Source organism: Centrocercus urophasianus, unplaced genomic scaffold (assembly GCF_019232065.1).
Source record: "Centrocercus urophasianus isolate 14NV4802_14NV808 unplaced genomic scaffold, USGS_Curo_1.0 seq_10, whole genome shotgun sequence".
Lineage (NCBI taxonomy): Eukaryota > Metazoa > Chordata > Aves > Galliformes > Phasianidae > Centrocercus > Centrocercus urophasianus.
Window position 1 is genome coordinate 70,649,555 of NW_024884142.1, and position 26,040 is coordinate 70,675,594.

General features: G+C 40.7%; 2 protein-coding genes and 1 long non-coding RNA gene across 5 annotated transcripts in view; 2 read left to right on the forward strand and 1 right to left on the reverse strand.

The window, feature by feature from the left end:
* CEBPZ (CCAAT enhancer binding protein zeta) lies at nt 1-16,172 on the forward strand. The gene is made up of 16 exons (XM_042815051.1): nt 1-165; nt 250-1,793; nt 2,755-2,986; nt 3,561-3,732; nt 4,913-5,001; nt 5,495-5,548; nt 6,236-6,338; nt 7,418-7,486; nt 9,720-9,786; nt 10,829-10,929; nt 11,697-11,757; nt 12,697-12,905; nt 13,903-13,986; nt 14,484-14,545; nt 14,638-14,719; nt 15,513-16,172. Exons 1-16 carry the CDS (start codon nt 19-21, stop codon nt 15,650-15,652), a joined length of 3,216 nt encoding a protein of 1,071 aa, XP_042670985.1. The 5' UTR covers nt 1-18; the 3' UTR covers nt 15,653-16,172.
* LOC122158404 lies at nt 15,375-17,365 on the reverse strand. Its single transcript, XR_006168220.1, has 4 exons — nt 17,279-17,365; nt 16,048-16,092; nt 15,727-15,810; nt 15,375-15,613 (listed from the first exon to the last, which is right to left on the reverse strand). It is a non-coding gene; the product is annotated as an uncharacterized LOC122158404 (long non-coding RNA).
* SULT6B1 (sulfotransferase family 6B member 1) overlaps nt 16,277-26,040 on the forward strand; it is an 11,880-nt gene continuing 2,116 nt past the window's right edge. The window contains exons 1-7 of one of the 3 annotated variants that reach the window (XM_042815060.1): nt 16,277-17,164; nt 19,210-19,359; nt 22,607-22,719; nt 22,963-23,052; nt 24,202-24,328; nt 24,974-25,068; nt 25,353-25,509. In XM_042815060.1, the coding sequence (XP_042670994.1) occupies nt 19,320-19,359; nt 22,607-22,719; nt 22,963-23,052; nt 24,202-24,328; nt 24,974-25,068; nt 25,353-25,509 (622 nt within the window). In that variant the 5' untranslated portion in view covers nt 16,277-17,164; nt 19,210-19,319. Of the gene's footprint in view, nt 17,165-17,464; nt 17,508-19,209; nt 19,360-19,535; nt 19,753-22,606; nt 22,720-22,962; nt 23,053-24,201; nt 24,329-24,973; nt 25,069-25,352; nt 25,510-26,040 lie in introns of those variants that run through there. The other 2 variants (XM_042815068.1, XM_042815078.1) reach the window with 2 other exon arrangements.

A 26,040-nucleotide genomic window follows, 5' to 3' on the forward strand; every position in this document is an offset into this window, starting at 1 on the left:
GCCTTCCTGCGGGCTGCCATGGCGGCGCTGGGGGACTGGGGTGTGAGGCGGCGGCCGGAGGAGGCGGCCGGCTACGAACTGGATGAAGATGATGACGACGACGGCGGCGGTGGAGGTCCCGATGGGTTCACGCTGGACGAGGTGCTCCGCCTCGGCGGCACCAAGGTGAGGGGAGGCGGGAGGGAGAGGGAGAGAGAGCGCGTGGGCCCGCGTGCAAGCCGCGTGTAACCGCCTCGCTGCCGCCCGCAGCAAGACTTCCTCATGCTGTGCGCCGTGGACGAGGCGGAGGAGATGGTGGACGGCGGCAAGAAAGGTGCCATCGACGATCTGAAGGAGGGGGAGCTGGAGGCCTTCATCGGCTCTTTGGGGCTTGGCAAGTATGCGAAGAGCTGCCTGGGTGAGGAGGAGGAGGAAGAGGAGGAGAAGGAGAAAAAGGGTGGCAAAGAGAAAGAGAAGACCCCAAAGAAGGAGAAAAGCAAGAAGGAGAAAAGCAAGGAGAGAAGCAAGAAAGAAACAATTTCTTCTTCATCAGAAGGGAAAAAGGAAAAAAAAGCCGAAGAGCAAGTGAGTGGTAGAAAAGACAGCAAGAAGAAGCTAGCACGCCAGCAGCAATCAGTACAGAAGGAGAGGCTGGAAGAGGACTTCACATTTCGTGCTAGGGAGGTGATACTGGTCAAACCTGGCGGCAAGTGGTACGACCTGGAGTACACCGGTGAGACTTCTGCTGAGCCACAGGATCCAGCCCTCCTGTCCCAGTACAAGGCCTTGGCCCAAAAGCTGTACCAGCATGAGACAGAGCTGTACAAGAACAAGACGGAGTATCAGAAGGGAGCCTCGTCGGCGTGGATGAAAACCGTTGTGTCGTCAGGCACCCTCGCTGACAGGATGGCAGCCATGACCCTCCTCATTCAGGACAGCGCTGTCCACAGTCTCCACTTTGTTGAGAACTTGGTGAACCTCGTAAAGAAGAAGGGCAGCAGACAACAGAGCCTCATGGCTCTGGATACTTTCAGAGAGCTTCTCCTTTCAGATCTCTTACCGGATACTCGCAAGCTGTGGTCTTTCTCACAGCGTCCATTTAACAACATAGAGAAAATGTCGAGTGGCAACAGAGATTCAAGGGACAGACGGCTGATACTGTGGTACTTTGAGCACCAGCTGAAGCTGCAGGTGGCAGAGTTTGTGCAGACCTTGGAAATACTGAGCCATGATTCCCTGACAGCAACAAAAACCCGAGCGCTGGCAGCTGCCCACGAGCTTCTCTGCAACAAACCTGAACAGGAGAAATTTCTGCTTGTTCAGCTGGTAAATAAACTTGGAGACCCTCAGAACAAAATAGCCACCAAAGCCTCTTACCTTCTAGAGACTTTACTTCACAAGCATCCAAATATGAAAGGAGTGGTGTGTAGTGAGGTGGAGAGACTTTTGTACCGCACAAACATCAGTGCAAAGACTCAGTATTATGCCATGTGCTTTTTAAATCAGATAGTCCTCAGTCATGAAGAAACTCCATTGGCCAACAAGCTGATATCTTTGTATTTCTGTTTTTTTCGGAACTGCATTAAGAAAAAAGATGTTGAATCCAAAATGCTCAGCGCTCTTCTTAGCGGGGTAAACAGAGCTTACCCTTACGCTGAGATTGGTGATGAGAAAGTGAAAGAACAGATGAACACCTTGTTTAAAGTTCTGCACCTTGTGAACTTCAGTACCAGTGTCCAGGCCTTGATGTTGCTGTTCCAGGTTATGGACTCCCAGCAGACTGTATCCGATAGGTACTACGCAGCGCTGTATAAGTAAGTGACATGTTTGGATATTTGGTAAAAGCTTAACTGCCATTAAGATTTTGCAAACTTTGTGTCCCACTGAATAAACATTTCTGATGTTTACTGTGGGCTAGAAAATAACACACATAATTTTTTTTTAATAAGATGGGGATAAGAGGACAGTGGGCGGCTGTGAGAACGTGCCTTTGCACTGTTTTCTGGTTTTAATTCCAGATACGTTTTAATACTATTTGATAATTACTTATTCTGAAATAGCTTTTACAGACAGTGTGTTTTAGTGATGTAATAGCCTAAAATCCTGTTGTCTGTTTTTCGTAAGGGAGGAAAGCCCTATGTCAACATGATCCTTAGATGACTTAATTTGTTGGGTTGGGAAAACTCGTGTTCTAAAAGAATCTCCTTTTTGATCCTAGGTGATTATTTAGACACTTGGTAGGTTCCGTACAGGCTTCTGGTTAATTGATACTGATTTTATAAAGGGAGCTCGGGTTCCCCAAGACTATGCAATGCATTTTGAGGCCTTCTGTACCACATAGTGTCAGAAAAAAAGTGAATAGAAAGTGGACTTGCTGACACAGGTTATCTGGCCTGATTGTGAAGCCTGACAGTTGCCAACCATTTTCTTTCTACTTTTTCGGTTATCTGAATAGGTCAGATTAGTTTCTCACTTGTACGTCCTCAATTTTTAAACTTCTGTGTTGAACTCAGTTTTAAATATATGTATATATATTTATATTTATTTCATTTACTGATACAGGTTTTTTTTTATAATGTTAATTGTTTGTTATGGACTTGCAGATATTACACAGCTGTTGACATTTTCAACATTGTTCATAATGGTTTGTTCTACTGGAGAACAAGCTGTGACTGTACCTCTGGATACCTGTCTGAAAAATGTGGATAGTAGTTTTTGATAGCAGTTATTCTCCAGTGTGCGTTATGACGATTAATTCTCCTTTGTTTTCTACAGGAAGCTTCTGGATCCTGGTTTAGCAGCCTGCTCAAAGCCGTCCATGTTTCTTAACCTTGTCTATAAATCTCTGAAGGCAGACGTGGTGTTACGGCGAGTGAAGGCCTTCGTGAAGAGGTTGCTTCAGGTCACTACTGGACAGACACCACCCTTCATTTGTGGAACCCTGTACCTTCTGTCTGAGCTTCTGAAAGTAAAACCAGGCCTGAGGGTCCAGTTACAGGATCACGTGGTATGATTACTTTATTCCGTAGGGCTAAGAGAGATGTTCACCTTTCCCTAACCTATTTCTCTTTGTGAATAATTCTTCGTATCTGGAAAGGACTGGCTTGTAAAATGGAATTCTTAAGAGATTTTGTTAATATCTGATTTTTCTGTGGCAAAAAGTACTTCAACAATTACAACTGCATTAAAAATCTGCAAAGGTGTTGTCTGCATTCCTAGCAGGTCCTACAGCCTTCATTCATGGAGGAAGTTCTTTTGCTAAATGCTGTGTAAGTAAGCAGATAAATGCTCCAGTCCAAAAAGTTTTGTCAGAACATGGCCTTCTTCTTTATGCAGTCTCTGAAGTATAACCAGGCAGTATTTAAATAATATATTATTTTCTTTCATCAAATGAGGATGGACTTTTGCACTGACGACTGTATAACTGTATGATTGCAAAGTTCAATTGTAGTCTTGTATTGTGGCCAAAAATATATGTTGTCTAAACATGCTGATTCTTCAGAAGTATGTGGATTTTTCTAACAAATTGTAATAAAACTGAAAAAGAAAAGCTGTTCACAAACATTTTCTTTATTATTTAGGAGTCTGATGAAGAAGAGTGCTTTAAGGATCAAGAAGAGGTTGAAGAGAGTGAAGAAACATTTGTGGATGCAGACAAAGTAGAGAGGGAAGAGAGGAGCGCAACAGAAAATTCTGCTAAAACTAATCATCTGAGTTCAGCAGCCTCATGGGTGCATCATGAGAATATGGGAGGTAAATTAGCAAGAAAACATAATGCATTCAAGTCCTAACATTCAGTAAAGGTGGCATACTGATCAAGACTGGTAAAATTAATTAGAACATAATTTTAGTTTTTCAAATTGAAGTTTGATTCAAAGCAATCAGAATCATTTTTTTTCCTCTTTCTGTTAGCTCAGCAGTAGTGAAGAGACAGTATTCATCTTTTAGCTGTTTTCTCTAACGGGTTAGTGTGTTTGTGCCCAAGTCATAAACAAACTGGATTTTTTTTCTTCCAACTTGAAAGACATTCAGAGTAACGTAGCCATTGTCAGGATGTGTGTAGGTGCATATTCAGTTGAACATTGCTAGAACAACCAACCTGTCTAGCTCTGAGCCTGCTTCTAGCTTTGCTCTTTCCTGATGGCCTTTTCATAGAGTCATAGAATTATCAGTCTGGAAAAGATGTTCAAGGTCATCAAGTTCAAGCCATCCATCTGACCCACCAAGTCCCATCACTAAACCGTGTACTGTAGTGCCACATCCACACGTCTCTTAAATACCTCCAGGGATGAGGCCTGTACCACATCTGGGCAGCCCATTTCAGCACATGACCACCCTCTGAAGAAATTATTTCTGATGTCCAATTCAAACCTCTGACACAATGCAAGGCCATTTCCTCATGTGCCATCGCTTTTCACCTGAGAAAAGAAACCAACATCCTCCTACCTGCACACTCTTTTCAGGCAGTGTTGAGGTCTCCATTCAATCTCTTGTTCTCCAGACTCAACAGCCCAAGTTCCCTCAGCCACTCCTTGTAACGCTTATTTTCTGGTCCCTTCATCAACTGCGTTGCTCTTCTCTGCAAACTCATGAGCAACTCAGTATCTCGATAGTCCCAAACAGTATGTTGAGGGTCCCAAAACTGATCATAGCATTCAAGGTGTGGTCTGACCAATGCTGTGTACAAGGGGACAATATTTCCCTTCTAGAACAGAGAAGGAGTTTTCAAGGGCTTTCCTGAAAGCAAGTAGGAATTCACCTGGTCATACTGTGGGCTTCTGGATTTAATCTTTTTCTGCTACTGCATGAATCTGTGGTCTCTCTAGCAAAGAATGATGAACAGCATTGCTGCCACGGTGAAATGAAGATAATACTCTCCTGAGTTTTTTTTGAGGAAATGTAATAGTCTTTTTCTATCTCTACTGTCCCCCAGGGAAAAAGAATGGGGTCTCCTATGATCCTTTGCACCGAAGTCCTTTATACTGTGGTGCTGAAAGTACAAGCCTTTGGGAACTGAAGAAGGTAAAGCATCCTCCTGTTAGTGCATACTGTGTTTCTTAGTGTGGTCCTTGTATAAAGAAAAGAAAATTAATTTTGTTATTTCTGGAGTGGTTATCTCAGTCACATGACAAAAAGTTAAAGGTCACACTGCTCAGCTCTAAGGCTGTATGTGCTGTATTTGGTGGTGTTATTCCAGAGTAGGAATAGTAATTTTGTAGTGGAGATTGATGTATGATCTTTTTTAGACTTTTGAATCTTTGCTTTCATTAATGAAGCCTTTTGGTGTTTAGTTAAATAAAACTATAGTCGTGGATACTTTCGGTTAATGCTAACAAAAAATTAGAACTTGACATTCCTTAGTTGTTTGGGAGCAGAGCCCCAGTACGTGCTTGTGTGTTGTTTGGTGAATTGCAGAGTGGTCTGCAAATACAGTGTTGTCAGAAGCCTATGGCAACATGAAAAACGATGGCATTTATTTTTGAAGTAGAAATAAAGAAATGTTTTTGTTTTTCAGCTTTCTGAACATTTTCATCCGTCTGTTGCTCTCTTTGCAAAAACAATTCTAGAAGTAAGTACTTTTACCTGTCTAGCTGTGATTTTTATTAGCTATCTTTTGCCATTAAAAACAGTATAAAGCTTTATTGCACTCTGCAGGTTGCTAGAAGTTCTGCAACACTGTGAGTAACATGCACTCAAAGACAAAGCTTTTCACTGAATTAGTGCTTTATCTAAATGAGACTGTTCACAGAAGGAAATAACTGGGTTGAAAAGTGCATATTATGTGATCCTTAGACTTGTTTTAGATTTTGGTCTGTCTGCATGAAGTGTTCTATTTCTGATGTGAGAGGGCTCTGTTTTTGGAACACAACTTCTTCTTAAAATACTGTGATGATATCATGCACAAGTGCCTACTTAGAATTTTTATTTTCTTTTACATATTTGGTATTCAAGTTGTACTGACTATTAACTTAGTAGTTGCAAATGTAGTTGCAAATGAATCGCTGTCAATAAAAATGTTTCTCTTTTAGCACAGTGCATGGCAAGGCAGTTCATCACTGAAATGAAGTGAGGGAGGTGCTTTTTGAAGAAAACAGTGAGATTCCAAGAATAAAAGCATGAAGGAGCGGGTTAACTTGTCAGGCTTAAATGATGAGATATCCCCAAATCTTTATTGTTGTTTGATGGACCATTTGAGCCTCTAACTATATGTTGCTGTCTTTTGAAAATGAAGATCACAAACATTTTCTTATTTCAGGGAAATCACATTCAGTACTCCGGTGACCCTTTGCAAGATTTCACATTAATGAGATTCTTGGATCGCTTTGTGTACAGAAATCCCAAACTCCACAAAGGCAAAGGTGAACTTCTTTGCATTTGATTTTGATTGTTGATGGTGAAACTCTCAGATTGTTAACGACCTACGCTTGTCAAATATTTGGAGTGCACATGGTGCACCAGAGGAGTGACATCAGTCTGCAGGGCTGTGTGAAAGATATCTGTAATTTAGAACCAGCTGCTAGCCACATAGTGTTGCCTCTTTATCAGAGTTTCAATAACTGCCAAGGTAGCAGGAATAAATGTAGGGGAGTGTAATGACTGAGCACAGAATAATCAAGGTTGGAATGCATCTGTTAGAGATCATTTAGTCCAACTCCCCTGCTTAAGCAGGCTGCCCAGGACCATATCCAGGTGGCTTTTGAAGATGACATCTACAGAGGGAGAATGCACAGCCTCTATGGACAGCCTGTGCCTGTACTCAGCCAATCTCACAGTAAAAAGTGCTTCCTGATGTTCAGATGAGTACAAACCCCATTTCCTCACCTTTTCCCCGGACCCTTCTGAAAATAACCTGACTTTATCTTCTTTGTACATTCCCTTCAGATATTTGTGCACATTGGTGAGATTCTCCCTTAAGTCTGTTCCAGGCTGAATAATCCCATTTCTCGTGGCCCTTCTTCACAGGAGAGATGCTCTCATCCTTTCATTTTTAAGGCCCTTTCCTAGGCTCTCTGTAGAATGCACATCTCTTGTACCGGGGGCCCAGAACTGGGCACAGCCCTTCAGGCATAACTTCACCAGGACTGAACAGAGGGAGAGGATCCCTTGCCTTGGCATGTTGTAACACTCTTTCTAATGCAGTTAACATTGATTGTCTTTGAGGCAAGGGCGCATTGCTGGTTCCTGGTCAACCTGCTGTCTCTCAGGGCCTTTTCTGCCAAGTTGCTTTCCAGCTGGGTGACCCCCTACATATATATTAATTTCTGGGGTAGTATCTCCCCAGTTGCAGGACTTCCTGCAGTTGTCTTTGCTGAACAGCATGTTTTACAGCCTGTCAGGATCCCTCTGGATGGCAGCCATTCCTCTCAGCTTTGTATAAGTTCTAATAAAGTAGAACTTTTTTACTAAAGTAATGTTTCTGATTTATGTTCTGCTACAGAGAACACCAGTAGTGTGGTAATGCAGCGGAAGAAGAAGCAGTTCATGACAGATATACGAAATCTGGCAGGTAGGCTGGCCTCCTTTCTTTTAACATTATGATTGAGAAACTGTTCTTTTGAAGTTAAAAAAGAAAAAAGTCTTGGCTGGTGTTTGTGAACATCCATCCTCTGTGCTGTGCTGTTTCTGTTGTCTCAATCACTGTCTATTTGAGTAGAAAAACAGTTTATCTTCTGCTGTACCACTGCTTAGCTTTAGTCAACAAATCTTTTCAATACCTTTTCTCCTTGTATTTTCCCTCTAGTTGTCAATTATTTTCTCATAGCAATTCCTTTTTATTAGGCAGTGCATCATCAACCTTACATTTTCTCCTTGCCATTAGAAAATGTATAACAGCATAGTACAGAGTGCCTGAAAACAGCATGCCTTTTTGTCTACTGTGTTATTTCTGCTATTGCCTGCATGTATTTTCTGTATTTTCTCATCCTAATTACCTTTTTTTTTTTTCCAGCATCTCATACAAGGTGATAAATTCGCTGGGTAGAGAGTAAATTTTGCAGTCTTGTGTAAAAAGTTTAGAACATTGTTACAGATTGGCTTGTAGCTGGCAGTGTGACACCTTGGGAGCAAAAATGCTGCTAAAAAACATAACCAGCCTTAGAGTTTCTTCTGGCTAATTTCAATTTTATTTAGAAGAACAATTTGTTAGGCTATTAACTTTAGAGATACTATGTTTACAAAATAGTAAGTTTCCTGCTCAAATATATGCCATTTTTATGTCTGGATTCCTAGTTTTTTTGCTCCATGAGATTTCTAAAAATATACCTAGAGTTATATAAAAATCTTTAAATGTAAGCTGCTCTATTATAGTTAATGCAGTAGTAGTATGCAGTTAATGAATTTGTTTCCAAACTATCATATGATCCCATTAATTCTGCTTAATATAATTGAAAAGTGACTTACAATCTTGGAAAATGGATTTATGTAACAATGTAAATTGTACTAAGCTCTTTCCTTAGATTATGTGGATTACTTCAAACAATGCCACAGCTGTGGCTTTTAGGATTTGTGTTCAGCATCTCTTCTGTTCTTCCTTTGGTAGGTAACTACCTGCCTACAGAAAAAAGCTGGGTTTTGCCCCAGTCTTTACAGTGATTATGGGCAAGGTTTGATGGTAAGAACCAGTAGTTAAAAGCAGGATAAAACTTCAGACTTGTTCCTTGAGCATAGAAGAGGTACCATAATCTGTGGGGAAGCCTCTAACATTCCCACAGATGTACTTCCTGTAACTTTAGATCTGATGTGTTAAGCAGGAGCTTTATTAATACAGATTAACTGTTGTGCCCTTAGTGATGTATGTTTTTCTGGCCATGAAAGCTTAAATAATTCTTATCTAGAATGCATTTGAGGATGTAATTTGTTATTGCATTCTTTAGTTTATTGTTATTTGAAGGAACAAACTGAACACTTACTACAAGTTGAGGAAATTAAGTATTTTACAAGTGAAATGTCCAAAATAGGATTTATATATTATAGGTAGGCACTGCTGAGGCATGAAGAACTGAGGTTGCAAATCCTCTGATACCTTCTACTATTCATTTGAACAGTTGTTTTGTATGCTGATCTCTTTTCAGAAACGAACCTTTGTCACTTAGGAAATATTACCATGTATGTCCACTGAGATAAGCAGTAGCATGTTCTTCTGAGGAGAGGGAGGAAAGTGAAAGACACGAGAGGGAAAGCTTCTTCACAGGGCCAATCGTTGATACCCTAATTGATCTGGTGCTGCAGATGTCATACTTTGCCCTGTTTCTTTAGAAATGGTGGTAGAGTAGGGCTGGATCCATTCTTCAGCATGCTTGATCGGCTTCTGGTACATGGCTGTCATTTCAGCTGCATTGCTTCTTACTGCCAGGGTTGCTGGGCGGTAGCAGTTCTGCTGTTCCAGTGGATGAGAGCTGGCTTACATTATTTCCTACTTTTTTTTTTTTTTTTTTTTTTTTTTTTAATAAGAATTAAAACAAAACAAAAAGTATCCCTGGGGTAGGTGACTTCAAAACCTCACTTGTTGGCATTTAAATTAGAACCTGGCTGAGTTTTTCCAAGGGGCCTTGCTCACAGCTAGTTATCAGTATATCCAAAGAACTGTTGATTTGAAGTTTGTGATGAATTCACTTTATGCAACAGACAGCACTGAGCACAGTACTTCTGTCTGTGCTGCTGTTTAACCACTTGTGACACCACTGAGAAGAATAACAGTCATTTCAACTTGAAGTAAAATCAGTTCTTTTTGGCTTTTGCAGTCAACAGTAAGGAATTCCTTGCCAGAGATGAAAGCAAAATCCCAGTGGATGAATTATTTTTTCACAGGTAATGAAATATTTATGAACATTCATTTTAAGAGTTTTTTAATGCAATGCCTTCAAAAAAAAAGTTACATCTAATAAGTATTTGCTAGTGTTCCATGTGCTTGCAAGTTTTAATTAATTTGAATGACTTGTGATGACAGTTTCCTTAGAACATAATTTCAGAATTTATCAAAAGGAAAGAATATCATGAATGAAAGCAGTCAGTGCTTGGAAACTATACATCAAATAATAGTATTGTTATGATAAATACACCTAAACTCCGGGTGATAATGAATGGCTCATGGGTTGTAATTCTTAAGTATCAGAGGTAGATTTAATATAAGTTAGTTGGTAGATTGTGGGGTTTTTTTTGGTCTGGGGAAGAGGAAGCTGAGGGGAGGCCTTATTGTGCTTTTCAAATATCTGAAAGGTGATTGCAGTGAGGATGGGGTTGGTCTCTTCTCACTGGTGACAGGATGAGGGGAAATGGCCTCAAGTCGTGCTAGGGTAAGTTTAGGTTGGATATCAGGAAAAACTTCTTTACAGAAAGGGTTGTTAAGCACTGGATTAGGCTCCCCAGGGAGGTGGTGGAGTCACCATCCCTGGATGTGTTTAAAAACCATTTGGATGTGGTGCTCAGGGACATGATTTAGTGGAGGGTTGTTAGATTCAGGGTAGTATGGTTAGGTTGTGGTTGGACTTGATGATCTTTAAGGCCTTTTCCAACCTGAGCCATTCTATGATTCTAAGTTGAACTTAGTTGACACTTTCCAGATCTACACATCTTCCTTTTGCCCTTTTATAAATTCACTATGTTCAAAATGATTTCTAGCACCTCTGTGGAATTGTATTGTTTTAATCTTACAGTAGTGACTTACAGCTCGAAAAAGAAAGAAAATACAAATCTCTGTTCTGGGATGTGTTTGAAATAGTTAACTTACTCTTTTCAATTGGAAAAATACACAGTTGAATCCATCTGCTGGGTTGTTTTTTTACTTCTTTTTTTTTTAATCTTACAAAGAATTACCTGTAGCTTTGTGCCTGAAAGTAATATGCTGTTTCAGATTTTATACAAAGTTTGATAAAACAAGAGAGAAACACAGACGCCAGGAGGATGAAGAAAGTGTAGAAGATGTGGATGATGATGAGTTTGAAAGAGCATTGGGTAAAGTTGCATTTTTCCTTGCAGAAACTATCCTGGTATTTCCTGCTTTTACAAATTATTAATGTATCCTTTTTGTATAAAATAATCTGGTACATGAATGTGAAAGTGGAAGAAAATTGACTTTCAATTCCTGTTCTATGCTACTGTATTTAACAATACAGCTTGTTTAGCTCAAGTAGGAAATTTTGGGTGTTTGAGTGTAAACAAACTGGCACAGATCTGTTGCTGCTTCTTTGTTCATTTCCAAGTGTAGCCTGAGAATGAAATAACATTTTCTTGTAGCCTGTTCTTTTTTTACTGCCTGATCTTTTTAAACCTTCCTTAGAGATTCTGTCATAATTCCTAACATCTCTCATGAGATGAGTTGTTCAGTTAGGGCCTTGGCAAACTTCTGACCTGGAAATTAGCCAACAGATCAGCTGTCAGGACATTCATTTGCAATATCCTAATTGAGTTTTTGTCTGACTTGGATACTGTCTGATGCCGATCAGAAATTATATTCTGGAAAAAGAAAACTGTCATTATTATTTAAAGAGCGATCTATCTATCTATTTTCATTGTGTTTTATTTATTTTTCTTCAGAAAAAGTCCAGTTATTTTAAAGTAACTGTTTTGTGGATTATTTTCCTGTGGGAGTATGAACCGTTTAATATCAGATCTATTGATGCAGATCATATAAGTTGTTCAGGAAAACAATACTTAATATTTTGCAATAACTTCATAATTTTTGTTTGACACTTTGTAGTAAAAAGTATTTTTTTCCCCAGATGCATTTGAAGCTGATGATAGTGCCGCTGGTGTTAGCCAGGATGACCTTGATTTTGCGGGGTAAGACTTCAAATCAGTTCTTTCATCTTTCAGCTTATCATTTTTGCAGCAAAAAAAGAAAAGAAAAAAGGCAGTGGCAGTTAAATGCTGGGTAGTGCAGCTTTTCTGCATCCCTCGGAATGGAGCATTGTGATTCAGTGGTGCTTACAGGACCTTTGCTTGGAGCATGAGACCTGTAGTATTTTATCTGTACAATGCAGTAACCCGGTAAACAAGGTGTAATCCTACTTGGCTTTCATTGTCTCTGGTTTCTGTTTGGGAATTACCATGTACAAAAGGAAACAAAATGAGGCATAGTTGTGCTGCTGCTGTCAGGACTGGTTGTAACTGGACCTAACTCAGGGAATAAACTGGGGTCCAGAATCACAGAGCTCAGTTTTCAGGAAGTCAGCAGTTAATTAGTGATTGATTAACCTCTTCTTTTAGTTAAAGTATCTTCAGTATACCCTTAAAATCAGCATAGAATATTCTTTTTAAAAATTGAAATAAGAATTAAAGTTTAAACTCTTACTGAAATGTTTCTGTGATCCAGGTGGGTGGGAGTAAAAAATAAGAGGAGACTTAAAACAACAACTAAGCATCTAGCATCTAAAGAGCTGCATTTGCTTTCAGTGGAAAAAAAGAAGAGGTTCTAATACAGAGATCAAACATACTATGTGGTTTTTATGGAAAAGACTTTCTGATAAGAAGCAAAGACGCCTGGAAAGACTCAGTTTATTTTAGAATAGGATTGTCTCCAAAACTTCTTAACATTACTGAGTTTTTAACAGAGTTCCATACCTGTGTGCATAATACTTTTATTATATTTATTATTAATGTATTTACAGAATTTGCTGTGATGTTTTACTTTTCTACCGTATTGTTCACAGGTAGATGGATGTTATCTGGCAAACTGTATTCTACCATATGATGTGTTAAACCTGTTATGTATTTTTTTAGTAATATAAAAAAGAAAAGCAATGGAAATAAGAAAAGCAGAAGTGAGGAATCCGGTGCTGACTGGGAGGATTCTGATGATGAAGATGAGTTCAGTGACCTGGATGATGAGGAAGTCTCCTTAGGAAGCATGGAGGAAGATGATTTTGAAGAGGATATGAATGAGGAAGGAGGCGTATTTATGGATGTGTCTGATGATGATAACAGCCCAGGTGAAGTAACATTTAATATAAAAACAACAACAAAAACAAAAAGAAAAATCTTTTAAAATAGATTATTTAATTTGCTATTACGTATTTAAATTAATATTTGGTTATCTGGGTGTAAGGTTTGGATTTTAAGTGAAGAAATGTTTCTCTTGTCGATCAAGAATTCAGAAAAACAACATTTTCTGCACAGTCTATGAGACGAAAAGGGGAGTTATACATGAAGTTCAACAGTTTGCATACAAGACATGTTTTCTTGATGCTAAAAGCATTGGCAGAACAAAAGCAGCTTTGTAATGGCTACAGTACACAAGCATATTAAAAGATTTCAAAGAGGAAAAAAAATCTGTTCCTAACATTTTTATTTCTTTAGGTTAGTTAATGTTAATTTTTAGATGAGGTAACTTTCTACATTAGTGGCTTGCAAATAACAGCTTACTCTTCCAGTGCAGCTGTGCACCTCTATTTTTATTACCTCTGTAACAGTAACTGATTGCTGCACCTTTATGCCTTTATTGTCTCTTCAACTGAAAAGCATGGGTTACTCAGAATGTACTTTCTGTAGCTGGCAAAGCACAAATTAATGGAGTATTTCAAGTAATAACTTAAGGTCACAGGACTATGATTGAAGATTGAGCAGATAAATTACTCATACAGCTATTAATACATGAATCTTTAATAAGACTGTTATTTCATCATACTTAAGCAGACAATCAAAGTTTACATAATGTCCTAGCCTTCATATGTTAAATATCTTAGTTTCTCACCTTATTAATATTTGGTGCTTTGGGAAAAAAAGCATAAAGGCACATCACTGAGCAGTTCTTAATTTTATGGCTTTAAGAAATCAAGGTTCAGTTGTGTCCACTGTGTTTTAAACTTATTTTTGAAGATTCAGATCATTGAGATAGATTTATGTCTAAATAGATATTTGTATAGTGTGCTTTAAGTACATGCAGAAGGTGTGAGAATGAGGAACTCATTTATTATTTTTTTCTGTCAGACCTTAACAACGACAATCAATCGAAGTCTATCAGTAAAAAGACCAAGAGAAAAAAAGATATGAATTTTATGGGATCACGTGAAGGTAAGGAAGTATTTCAATTTGAGAAGGCCTAATACAAATGGGAAAAATTGTAACAAGAAGAGTCCAGTACAGTAGATTTGTGGATCATGATTCAGATTTCAATACACCATAGAAGAAAAGGAATTGGTTATAGCCTTGTCCTCTAAACAGTGTGGTCTAATTCAGAATGATGATCTGCTCTTGAAGGGCTGGGGATCAAAGGAAGTGTATTTGAAGAATGGAGTTGTACTGGCAAAGTAGTTTGTGGGTTTGCATTTGCTACTAATACACACTGTGTAGATTTATCCTATTTAGTTCCCGCTGGAAAACTTTTTCCCCCATTCTTTTTAGGGGAGGTGGTGAATAAAGTTTTCTAACAGATTATTTTAGGTGATCTTATTAAATTTGAAAAACAAAACAAACAAACAGAACCAACAAAACTATTTATAACACCTCTGTAGTAGTGTTACTGTGAATTTGAATTTCTGTCTCATAAGAATCGTACTTCTTGTTTGAAGGATCCAGCCAAGGAAAGAAGAGAAAACTCAAAGATGCCAAAATACTGGCAGCTGCTGAAGAGGTACGTTAGATCAGTGCTCAGGAAAATAAAAAAAGTTCAAGCATTTTACATGCTTCTTTGTAGTAAAATAAGAAAATTTCTGTTTTTTAAAGATTGGCTATCTGCTGGATGAAAATGCTGGGTCCAAGTTTGACAATATTGGAATGAATGCCATGGCTAACAGAGACAATGCAAGTAAGTACATGCTATGGAGAGCAGGTAGTTGTAGTGCTCTTCTGCTTCTTTCTCTTTAGATTCTGTACTTGAAGTTTTGTGATATACTCTAAGTGGGGTACAAATAAGGTTAGCGAGAACACAGGAGGGAAAGTAGCTCAATGTAATTAAGAGATGATGTATTTTTCAGTTAAAAGATGTGCAATGCTAATATTAATTGTAACAATTGGACTTAATAAGGCTTCAGAAAAGGGGTGGCTTTTTTTTCCTCCTTTCACACTGTAAATAAAAATTGACGGTGTGCCATCTGTCAAGCTTTCATATGAATTTTGCTCTCATCAAGAGTATCATGGATCCTTGTGAAGGGAAGATAGCATGGCTATCTTTACCTACCTACTGGAAATGCTTCCTCATGATATTGATGAAGCAAAAGTAATTTGTCAGAGATAACGCTGATGAATTAAATGTGTATTTCTTTGAATAGTCAGTCCTTTGTAGGGCCTTTACAGGCCTTTCTGATGTCACCTGAAAAAAATAGTAATGTACTGCATACTTGTACAGGAGAGCATGTAGCATTAAAAAAAAAAAAAAAAGAAAATCAATGTTAAGAGCGGTCTTAAACCCCAAGATTCTGAGATAGTAGGGTGTGTATTGTGAAGAAAAAAGTTCTCTGGTGTCAAAAAAATCAGCAGTTTGCATTTTATTAATGTTTATAAATAAATTAGTCAAGTCTCAACTTCTACATGATTTATCTGTATTCCACATGATGTCCATCAGCTGCTGACTTCTTATCTTCCATCTTTCCTCTTTCCAGATATCAAGCAAATCAAGTGGGAAGTAGAGCGTGACAGGTGGCTTCACAACAGGGATGTGAAAAGCATCATCAAAAGGAAAAAACAGTTCAGGCACACAGGGCTGAAAAAGAAGAACAGAGGCAAGAAATCAAAAAGATGAGCTGGGCATCATAATGTAGGCATTTTTACAATAACTACGGCAAAATAATTATTCTCTTTATCAGCCTATCTTACTTTAATTCTTGCTGCTTAACCATGCCATTTGGTCATTCTCCCTTATGCCGTGAATTCCAGACCACTCATTGGATTTGTAATAAACTGAAAAACAGGAAAATCTGTTAGCTGTAACTTAGTGATTTTATAGTTAGTCTGTTTGGACACAGAGCCCTGCAGTTCTGAGGTCTCCATCCAGCACTTCAGACACACTTACATGTAACAACAAACACTTCTGCAGTCTCTCCTGGTGTAGTTTTAAGCAATGATACAATCTGTTTTATACGTAAGATGCAAGAGAAGCTTCAGCCATCTTTCCAAAGCCAGCAAAGACAAACCTACCTTCCAGAATTGATGGAAACCTCTTCTGCATTGTGTATCTGAAGTCTGACAAGAAAGATAAGTCATAGTTACTTATGATATTTTAAGAGAAATAATTAAATACTCTATTTTTCTTATTACTTTTACATAAGTTTGTCCTAGCTCTTTGTTACAGGTTGTTGAATACTGTGATCCACATTTTTTTAAATCATATCAGAAACATATTGAGGCTCCTCCTGTGTGCAGCTCAATCAGATGAGCGTTTTCTGAGCTTCCTCACACTAGTGGTAACTGCATTACAAGCTGCACACCCAAACAAAGCTGAATGAAGCACAGCAGACTGACTTTCAAAGGACTTATTAGGAAACTGATTCCTGACACGGCCTCGGTGTTCAATGAATCCTTTAGGCAGCTTGACTGAACCAACAGAAAATCATGAAATGACAGTTTAATGCTGTTGTAACGATTTGCGCTACTGTTAGTGCAAAGTGATGAAAGCCTTACTCTGAGCACAGCAAGCCAATGCCTGAGCTCACCACACCATGCAGAACTACAACTGAAGAACTTCTACAAGGGCATGTCAGAATGAAGATACAGTACAGAAAGGGGTAGGTGGTGTTCCATTGGAAGTCGGTCTAAAACGACTCTCCTGCTGAAACGGGGAGCTGGTGCTTCACAGCCCCAGCAGCAGGTGCCTTTGGGATCGTGCTGACCCTAGGGTGCCAGGGCTGACTGCCATCTGCAGGGGCGCAGGCCTGTCACAGCACTGCTGAGTCTTGCAGGGCCCCGAGTGCAAAACGAGGCGGCTGCAGCACAGATGGAGCTTCTTTGTATAACTAAGCTGGTGCACGGGTTACTTGTGTGTTCCCTAAGCAGTGAATCAGAAGCATGAGAGGCTTCCGGGACTGACATTACATCATTGGAAGCTGACCCTGGCTGCCCTCTGCACTTGCCAGCTGGGTCTGCTCTCATCTGGAAAACGTCAAATCACAACGCCTGTGAGACCGAGCGGTGAACCTGAGGATCCCTCCAGGGGCTGCAGAGCAGATGCCTGAAACAGGATTCATCGAATCCTGCCTCCGCTGACGGCTACTTCCCCTTAACTACGACAAAGCACAAAACCCCGTTCCGGCATCAGGTAACTTGCGCTGATCTTTGCCGCCAAAAACCCAAACTCGTGCAGAATAAACGCGGCCGTGGTGCAGCGCAATCCCCGGCTCCTGTGGCACCCCGCCCGGCCGCCCCGCCGCACCTCGGCTGCGGTCCATGGCGCGGTAGAGCAGCAGCGCGCCGCCCAGCCCGGCCACCTCCAACGCCACCAGCCCCGCCACCAGCCGCCTCCTCATGGCCGCTGCAGCCCCCGGGGCCGCGCTTCCGGTAGCGCGTGTACAGGCTGCGCACGCGCAGTCAGCCCGCCCCGCCTCTTGGGGCTGCGGTACCTCTGCATCGGCTCCTGCCGCCTGCGCCTGGGCGGGTGGTAGGTGAGCTAGGCGGCGTGGCAGCGGTGTGTTTGAATGGCCTCAGTCAGAAGGGACCCACAAGGACCGTGGAGTCCAATCCCTGGCTTAACACAGCATGGCACCAAATCTAAACCCCGTGTTCGAGAGCGTTGTCCAAACACTGCTTGTACTCTGACACTCGGGGCCGCAGCCCTGTGCAGCCCGTTCCGTGCCCACCACCCTGTGGTGCAGATCCTGTCCCCGACTCCCAGCCGCCCCTCCCCTGACGCAGCTCCATGCCGTTCCCTCGGGCCCTGTCGCTGTCACACAGAGCAGAGCTCAGCGCTGCCCCTCTGCTCCCTGTGAGGAGCTGCAGCCGCCATCGGGCCTCCCCTCAGCTCCTCTGCTCTGGGCTGAACAAACCCAGGAGCCTCAGCTGCTCCTCAGACATCTTCTCCTCCAGACCCTTCACCATCTGTGTGGCGTTCCTTTTGGACACTCTACTAGGTTTATGTCTTTCTTGCAGCGTGGCACCTAAAACAGCCCTCAGTGCTGGAGGTGAGGCCTCAGGGTGCAGAGCAGGACAAGATACGCCCTTTCTTCGCCTGGTGGCAGTGCTGTGCTGGTACACTGCAGGGTGCAGTTGGCCCTTTGGGGCTGACAGAGCACACTGCTGACTCGTATTCTGCTTGTCACCAACCAGAACCTCCCCCCTCATCCCTTTCTGTGGGACAGCTCTCCAAACTCTCATCCCCCAACTTGTCCATAGATCCAAGATTGTCCCATCCGAGGTGTAGAACTCTGCACTTGCTCTTGTTAAAGGTCCTGTGGTTGGTGACAAGCTGAATACGAGTCAGCAGTCTATTCCTCTGTCAAGACCTCTTTGCAAGGCCTCTCTGCCCCAGTTTGGTGTCATCTTCAAACTTCCTTAGTATACCTTCAAGTCCTTTATCCAACTCACTGAAGAGAACTGCCCCTAAAAAGAAGCCTTGAGGAAGCCCACCAGTGACTGCCTGTCAGCCCAATGTATCCTGATTATTACAATCCTTTGAGCCAACCTATTAGCCAGTTGTTCACCCATCACGTTACACTTTAGTCTAGGTGTGTCCTCCCCATTTTGACCAATAGGGTGCTGTGAGAAACAGTATTTTGCTGAAATTGAAAACAGATTATGCCAAATGGCTTCAGTTGGTCGACTATATGGGTAATGTTGCAAAAGGAAATTAATTTTCTTCAGTTCAACTCTCGTGCTGCTGAGCCCAACGGAGGAGCTGCTCTGCCCCTCCTGAACCAGCCCGGTGCCCCTCTGCATGTCCCAGCAGGGAAAATCGTGGCAGATATATAAGACTGCCAATCATTAAAAAGGGACCTTTGTCCCTTTTTAATGAGTCCTTTTTTAATGAGTGTGTTGGAAAAGCCTGCACTACGCCATAGCTCAGTGTTTAATTGTCCTTTTTAACATAAAAAATATGTTTAAAAGCAGTGGGTAGCTACAGTGATATTTTGAAACCAAAATGGTAGCACCGCTTCCTTCTCTGTATTGTTCTTTCTGTTCTATGGTTTTGATTTCATTGTTTTTTGTTACTTGTTACCTGTTTCTCTTATCTGAGGTTGAGTTTATTGCCAAAATCTCTCTTTTTTAAATTCTTAAATTTTTATTAGGCACATTTTTTTTTCCTGAGGCTTTTTTTCATATTAATGTTATGTAAGATTGGATTTAATATCTTGCTGCGTTTTCTTACAGAGCAATTCTTTCCCAATTCAGTATTCTCTGGTGGCTGAGCTCACTAGTATTACTTGCTCTACTTGTTCTCACTGGGATTTGTTCCTGAAGTAACTTCTCCTCTGCCAATTATGGATAGGCAACATCAACCCTGTTTTCATTTTCAGAAAGGTGAGAAGGGAGAAGGGAAAGAAATGATCAAATTCTTAGGTTTGTTTGTTTTGGGTTTTTTTTTAGGTGGGGGGAAGGGGAGATGCGGAAATATCACCAACAGTTTCTGGTCCGCCCCTTAAAAATGTATATTTAAAGGCACTTAATGGCATTAGACCAGTAGTTTCACGTCCCAGCAGAAGTTGGTAACCATGGCTGAGGAGAATAAAGCTTTTGTAGATGAACTAAATAAAGCACTGGCAAAGTCTGAAGGGTTTACCCTGAAGGACATGCTGTTCTCCTACCGGGGGACTCCTTATCCAGTCACAGTGTGCAGCACAGAGACATTCCAAGCCCTGGAGAACCTGGAAGCCAGAAGAGATGATATGGTGCTGGTGTCTTACCCCAAATGTGGTGAATACATTATAAATTACTTTCTGTTGTCTATGGTACAGTAACTAATTAGCTGACACAGTAAGAAGGAAAATAACAAATTAATTATGGTTTTACGTTGTGTGAGGATTATGGGCATTTCTGTTACAAGCAGAGGCAGCAGGTTTTTTCCCTGCTTTATTTAATTATGTGATCTGTACCACTTGTTTTTAGCATGATGTATGCTTCTGAAAGGATGAAATGTTTTAGCAATCAAACTGTTTTGTGAGAGTAAAGACTATAGTTTTTATTTATCAGTGGAGCAAGATACCTCTGCCAGTGTGATAAATTGCATTCTGAAAAGAATATTAGTAATATAATGTAGTGTAATGTGCAGAAGCAATGAAGTTTTACGCATTAGACTCGCAAGGAGTAGGATGTGGCAGTGTGCAGCATCTGTACTTGTAAGATAATAATAATTTTCTTGGCATTGTATTTACTATCATTATTGTATTTTGCTTTGTGATTGCCTTGTGATATATATATATTATGTTATAATATATCATTCTATATGTTATTACATATATATTATATTATTATATTATAGCATACTGGCATTAAAAATCTTGTAGTCAGAGGTCAGCAGAAAGGAAGAAAGGTGCAATAGAAGTGGTGAGGGTAAAAAAAAAACACTCTACAACCAACCAACCTACCAGCTAGCTGATTTTGATCAGTGTTGTGCCTTGTATGACACGTTTACTTACAAAGAAGGGCTGGGTTTTGATAACGAAGGAAGCTCTTTCTAAGCCTATGTTTCTACTTTGAGACGCAAGTAGCAGAAGGTAGGGGCTGCTGAGAGAGCGTGGGTCCAGAGGAGGAATTCAATGCACTAACACAGATGATGTGCTCACATTGAGCTCTAATAGGAAAGTCCTTAGCCAAAATCTCACGCAGCAAAGTGAAGAGCATGGTCAGTTCCTATGGTTTTGTTTTGCTCAGTTCTGATCTGAAAATAAACTGTTGTGCGTTTAGGCACTGAAGAAGTAAGCCTGTGGTGTTTGTAGTAAATATATGCTAGCTGTGATACAGAACATTGAGCCAAGAGAAGGAGAGGGCACACAAAAGTACAAAAGGTGACACAACAAGTGAAATACGCATCTTTGTTTTTGACTTTGATTCTGTTGGCTTTGTGTCCAGGGTTTGGCTGGAACTTATAAAGATAGGCTATAGGCAGAGCTTGGCTTTGATTTCTCATAGAGTTTGGCAGATGTGGAGTTGTAGTACTGCCTGCATCTGAGGTCTGATGGCTGGCTTCCTCTGCCAGCTTCACAGATATTTTCCATGCCAGGCTCAAACTCTATGGTCATACATAATTTTTAGATGATTATGAATATGTTTGATGGCCCTTCAAAACTTTAATGTTGTCCTCATTCCTTTTACTTACTGAGGATTATGAAGGATAAGTTACAATAAAGTCTTGCTATATGTAGCATTTCCCCAAGATCTCGTGTATGCAGTGGGGAGGAAAACTCAGACTGATGCAGAGAGACACATTTGTGAGGTGGGGCTGAGGATGGTTGAGAAGCCAAGAGGGAATTTAGAGGCCAGGCATTTTAGGTTTATCAGTTGTAGATTTTTGTTAAAATAAAATCAGCTTATAGTGGGCAGCTGAAGACATGGGTTTAATGACTCTTAATGATTTCAGCTCTGTTTTTTGTGTAAACAGGAGATTGGGATAAATCTCATGCATAATTAAATGTCTTTTATTTATACAACACCAAATACCTTACGGTTTCTATATATGTAGATGTATTACAAAGCACTGTATGATGTGTATAAACTGCATACACATTATTGTATAAGTATGACACAATCCTGAGCCACTTCATGTAACACAGGGTGGAAGACCTGCTTTCTGGGAATAACTTTTTGAAGTTGAGGTTAAAGCTGAAAGCGTGAGGTTAAAGCTGTTTGCATCCTGTGTGTGTGCTAGTGCCTCTGTCAGCTGCATTCATGGGGGACTGGTGACACACAGGAGGCTGAGGCAGCTCTCTGCAGCCACAGCTCCATGGCCTCAGTGGGAAGCCCTGCAAGTGCATCTCTGCAAGGCCTTTGGAGGATGCTGTGGTCTGTGGTGAACACACTGTTCCCTCAGTCTGTCCCATCAGCTGTCATTGGGGCATCCATAGAGTTCTGGAAAACCTGAGGGCAACACAAAGCAGCTGCAGGAGGGCATGGAGCAGGGAGGAAAGTGTGCTGCTCCAGCAGGTCTGGCACCCAGCCCATCATGCATGGTAGGTCTTCACTGCAAGGTAGGTTCCAATGGGAAAGATGCAGGCGTCTGGTGGGCTGCAGCTCCTCTAGCCCTTCTTCTGGCAGTCATTTTGTGGAGAAAGCAACAGGCACAGTGTGGGACAAGTGCTGCTGGTAATGCTGAATAGATGGCTCTGTTTCATCCTTGACTCAGTGCAGGGAGAGGGGCAGAAAATTCTGACAGATGAATGAAACTCCTTGTTCATTCCTTCCTACTCCTAGCTGGACACTTCCCAAGTGTTTCTCTGTAAATGACAGGAAAGCTGCCTTTATTGTCTGTCACTGATTGTTTTATGATATATTAAAAATACGCGACATATTGTGTCAATTCTACTCCTGATGCTTTCCACATATCATTTGTAAGTGAGCCAAGAAGGTCACAGTTAAGAAGCTGTTGAGGATCTTGTTAACAGAAAGCATTAATTTGTTTATAGTCATTTGAGAGCTTTAATTTTATTTGAATCTGTAATTTGATGACTATTATTGTCTATTATGCTGAATTAAGCCATGTAATGAGAAGGCTCTGAGATCTTACATAAACCTCTCATATGTTTTGTTTTGTTCTCTGGGTTTCTTGATCCAGGTGTGAATTGGCTTATCCAGATTTTAAATGATTTGATATTTACAACTATTCAGAGTAAACCTGTAAGCACAGAGCTACCATTTATTGAATGTGGAGATCCAGATAAATATCAGGTTAGTGAAAAGAACCTACTTCAAGTCTGTAGTTTTCTCTCCTGCACCCCCGCAAGCAAGTTATTAAAATGAAGTCATGTAGCAAGTAAAGATATTTCTCCTGAGAGGGTAAAAAAGGATAATCTTGGATGAGTAATGCCTTTTGATTAGGAGCTGCTTCACGCAGGCGACTCATGCTGGCAGATTGTTGCTGCACCCATGTAATAAACCTGTTCTCACTTACTGTTCTGTTTATTTCTAAAGAGGATGAAGCAGATTCCATCTCCAAGGATTTTGGCAACACATCTGAATTATGATTTCCTCCCGAAGTCTATTTTCAAGAACAAAGCCAAGGTGGACTTTTTTCTTTTTCTTTTTAAATCCTTCCTCTTCCTAAGAGCAAGCCTAATTTCATTGGCAGCACTAACATGCATGAATATCATTTGGGGCTACATCCTTTTCTTGCACCCTAGCAAATGTCATTGAGGGAAAAGAACTTGGAACTGGAACAAGTTGCCCAGGGAGGTTGTGGATGCCCCATCCCTGGAGGCATCCAAGGCCAGGCTGGATGTGGCTCTGAGCAGCCTGGTCTGGTGGTTGATGGCCCTGCACATAGCAAGGGGGCTGAAACTCGATGATCATTGTGGTCCTTTTCAACCCAGGCCATTCTATGATTGTATGACCTCTGGACTGTCTTAGCACAAAAACATTAGTGGTACATAAACGAAGAACAGATCTAGAAGCTGTCATGGTGCTCAAAAAATGGTTGAAGTGTCATGCTCTCCTCTTCTATGCTACTCTTATCTACATATAGCCACGGTAAGAATTAATGTGGCAGCAGTACCTCTTGAGACCCTGACTGTCTCCATATAGAATTACATTTAAAAAATTTCAATATTTCTGGTTCCAAGTCACTCAACAACGAAAGGTACATAGCAGTTAAGTACATAGCAGTTAGAAAATGTACCACAAATGAAAGGAGGAACTAGTTAAGGAATGCGGGTTTTAGCCATGTTCTATGAGTATTTTTTTCCTGTTTTATGTATAGCTTGTTCACAGAAGTGTTTACTGTCTCCAAGGATTGCAGTTTCTTAGGATTTCAAATACATTGTTGCCATGCTTTGAAAAACGGGAGATGATTGTAGCAGCTGTGGTTTCCTGAAGAAGAACGAAATGGAGCTTTTCCTACCAGTGGGCTGGTGAATGGTTCTTTCACATTTCCCAGGTTTGGGGTAGTTAAGAGATAGTTTTCCATAACAGTACTACAGTTTTTCCAACTGCTCCTTCCTATAGTTGCTTCAGGGCTATAGGCAAATCTTAGGAGTGGTTACAAGGCCTTTATTATGACATGTTATAAACTTGTTCTCTATGCCTTACCTAACAATGAAAATATTTTGTGGTCCCTGCTAAGTTATTGATTGCAGAATGTTTGGTTTTACTGTCATTTTGGTTGCCAGGGGAAATAAATGATCTAAAGTTGTTGATCTCTTTCTCCTGCTCCAGATACTAGTGTTGTTTCGAAACCCTAAAGATACAGCTGTTTCATTTTTTCATTTCCACAAGAATGTGCCAAGTGTCCCCAGTTACAGCTCCTGGGATGAGTTCTTCTCAGAGTTCATGAATGGGAAAGGTATGGTAATAGTTACTGAATGTAGCTGAAGAAACAACAGAAGAAAATATTTGAAAACATCTAAATGGGACTAGTGGGAAAACAGCTGTGTCATAATTAATTCACTGGTGGCCATACCTCATGGTAAAGGAGATAGCTAAATGCAAAAATGGGGAGAAAGCCCAAAAGATACTTTGCTTCTGGATATTTTGCTCTTGCAAGCAAGGGGAGTTGCCTGGCAGCTTGATAATGGCACTGGGATAAAATCCTGCCAGTTAGTAATGGAGGCAGTGCTACAGATCTGAAATGATGGCAATGGAATGACTGTTTGTTGTGTTCCCATATACGAGGCCACAAACCCTGTAAGGAACTTAGATTTTAGATTTAGAATGATGTTTAGCTTTGGCTCTTAAGAGATATCTTTAATGACAATGGAGGGGAAGCACATGGGAAGTACATGTTCCTGTGTGGAAGCCACCTACCTACAAAAGTCCAATGGAAGTCAGTATTGTTCTGATATGCAGTATGGTACCACCTAAAGGACAGACTGTTCTGTTTTTCTTCATGGACGTAACTGGTGAGCCACAGAGAGCAATCCTTCAGTCAGAGGGAAATAAGCACACAGCAGTAAAAAGGGATCACACTGATGCTTTTTTCTCTTCACAGTTGGCTGGGGATCTTATTTTGACCATGCAGTCACCTGGAACAAACACATTGACGATGAGAACACTATGATTGTAATGTATGAAGACCTGAAAGAGGTAAAGCAGTCACTATGTACTTATGGTCAAGACACATCTGAACCCATTTCCTGAAAACTGCTGAAATTAGAAGCAAATAGCACAGGTTTCTGAAAACAAAATCAAGTATCCACTTAGGAACAAATTGAATCTGGCTATATAAAAACTGAGCTCCAGTGTAACATACAAAATGTACTGTGAAGGAAGATGGTGTTAGTAGGTGATGGCCATGTGTGTCCCGAGTGGGTAGGTCCTTTTTTAGAGGAAGCACATAATATGATCCCCTCTCGCTGCATTGTTTTCAGAATCTGGCTTCTGGTGTAAAGCAAATAGCAGAATTCTTTGGATTCTCCCCAGCAACAGAGCAGATCCAGTCCATTGCAGACAGGGCTACTTTCCAGGCAGTGAAGAACAAGGCTCAGGAGACTCATGGTGCTGTTGGCACAGTTCTTTTCCGCAAAGGTAAATTTGTTTACAGCAAATAAGCAGCATATTTTGCAAGGTTTGTGAATGGTAGTGCTGCATCTTGGACAAATGGATTTGGATGAGTAAGTGATTAATTTTTATGCATAATTTTTGGGGTTGGAACTTACGAAACACTGCTGGTGCTTCAGAATGCTATCAACTGATTTCATCATAAGTGCCAGTATCATTCAGAAAAGCCCTGCATAATGTGGTTAGCAGAAGTGCCTTCCAGGTAGCACACCCTTTGGTCACGGTTTGCAGCAAGCACCAATTAAAGCAAAGAGTTTTGTTTTGGCTTCTGTGACTACTGAGGTTAGCCTGGCACTTGATCTGCAAAGTATCTCCAAAGATTTTTCTTCTTGGATTTCCTAAATAACCTTTGTGGTTGCCTAGGAACCTCACTCAATTTGTTGAATCCAGATGCTCTACAGGTTGAGCCATGCCTTTTAGCTGTGGCTAATACTAGAGCTGTAGACCCAGAATACCTCAGCAGTGAACTCCCCCAAAACCTAGATCACAAGTAGACTG